At 58.6% G+C, this 1,185-nt stretch overlaps 1 protein-coding gene across 1 annotated transcript; it reads right to left on the minus strand.

Moving 5' to 3' along the window:
* Window positions 1–271: 271 nt before the first annotated feature.
* KLF14 (KLF transcription factor 14) lies at window positions 272–1,177 on the minus strand (the record flags this gene model as incomplete). The annotated part of the gene is made up of 1 exon (XM_004382703.2): window positions 272–1,177. A coding segment is annotated over one exon (429 nt), but the record flags the coding sequence as incomplete, so codon positions are not given.
* Between the last annotated feature and the right edge of the window lie 8 nt (window positions 1,178–1,185).

Here is a 1,185-nt window from a genome sequence, read left to right on the forward strand (position 1 = left end):
TTGGTCTCTGTGTGAGTGAGCAGAAGGTTACCACCCCTCAAGTAGGGAGAAGGGCTATGACGCAAGTACAGGGGTCCATCCCACTCAACAAGACCTGCAAACAGACTCACACAGCTCCCAGACACCAAGAAGCATCTCCCAGCCATACATCCACAGGGACGCTTACAAGGCCTCTCCTAGCAGAGGAAGCTGGGGTGAATAGGGAGTGGAGAATATCAGCCTCCCATCAACCTGAGATCACTGTTTAAAAGTGACTAAAAAGAAATTAGTAAACATTGCTGTTTACAGAAATAGAAATCATTTCTGTTTCCAAAGGCCTCTCACCATCCCAGTCCTGGACATCTCCAAGACTGCCACCCTTAACACCCTCTCCAAGGTCCGCCCTGGTGGGTGGGTGAACCACCAGAGTCCTTTGAGACTGGGAGATCCCCAGGCACCTGAGAATTCCAGTTTCACATCTTCAAGATTCTGGAGAGCACCGGGTTCATCCCTTCGCACCAGTTCCTGGGGGATGTCTTGAGGCAACCCCCTCCTCTTAGGATGAGATATGTGTGCAAGAATTCCCGCTGTTTTCTCGCCCCCAGTCCCTCCCCAGAGTCCAACGTGCCTGCCATGACCCAGCCTCAGAGCGGAAGAACCAGTCTGTGCCTTGGTCCACTGACGATGGGAAAGAGGGACGCGCAGCGAGAAAGCAAGGGCAACTGCGAGGGATCCATCCTTGAAGGGACGACTAGCAGCAATGACAGTCCTACAAGCAGGTAGGGAAGCCGGCCACCTGGGCGGGGCCGGGGCTGGAGCTGTCCTCGAGGCTCGCGGGTTGCGAGTCAACGACGCGGGGGGTACGACGGCGCCCCCGGTACTCGATCATGTCGGGATGATAGGCTGGGTGGCGGCGGGCGTGTTTGGTCAGGTGGTCGCTCCGGGAGAACTGCTTGGGGCAGAGCGGGCAGGAGAAGCGCTTCTCGCCCGTGTGCGTCCTGTAGTGGCGGGCCAGCTCGTCGGAGCGCGTGAACTTCTTGTCGCAGTCGAGCCAGTCGCAGCAGAAAGGGCGCTCACCTGTGTGGGTGCGCTGGTGGGACTTGAGGTGCGATGACTTGTAGTAGGCTTTGGTGCAGCCCGGGAAGGGGCAGCGGTGGCGCTTGGCAGCAGGTGTGACAGGGCGCCGGCGGGGACCAGGAGCCACGG

The sequence above is a fragment of the Trichechus manatus genome, unplaced genomic scaffold (genome assembly GCF_000243295.1).
Source record: "Trichechus manatus latirostris isolate Lorelei unplaced genomic scaffold, TriManLat1.0 scaffold00097, whole genome shotgun sequence".
Lineage (NCBI taxonomy): Eukaryota > Metazoa > Chordata > Mammalia > Sirenia > Trichechidae > Trichechus > Trichechus manatus.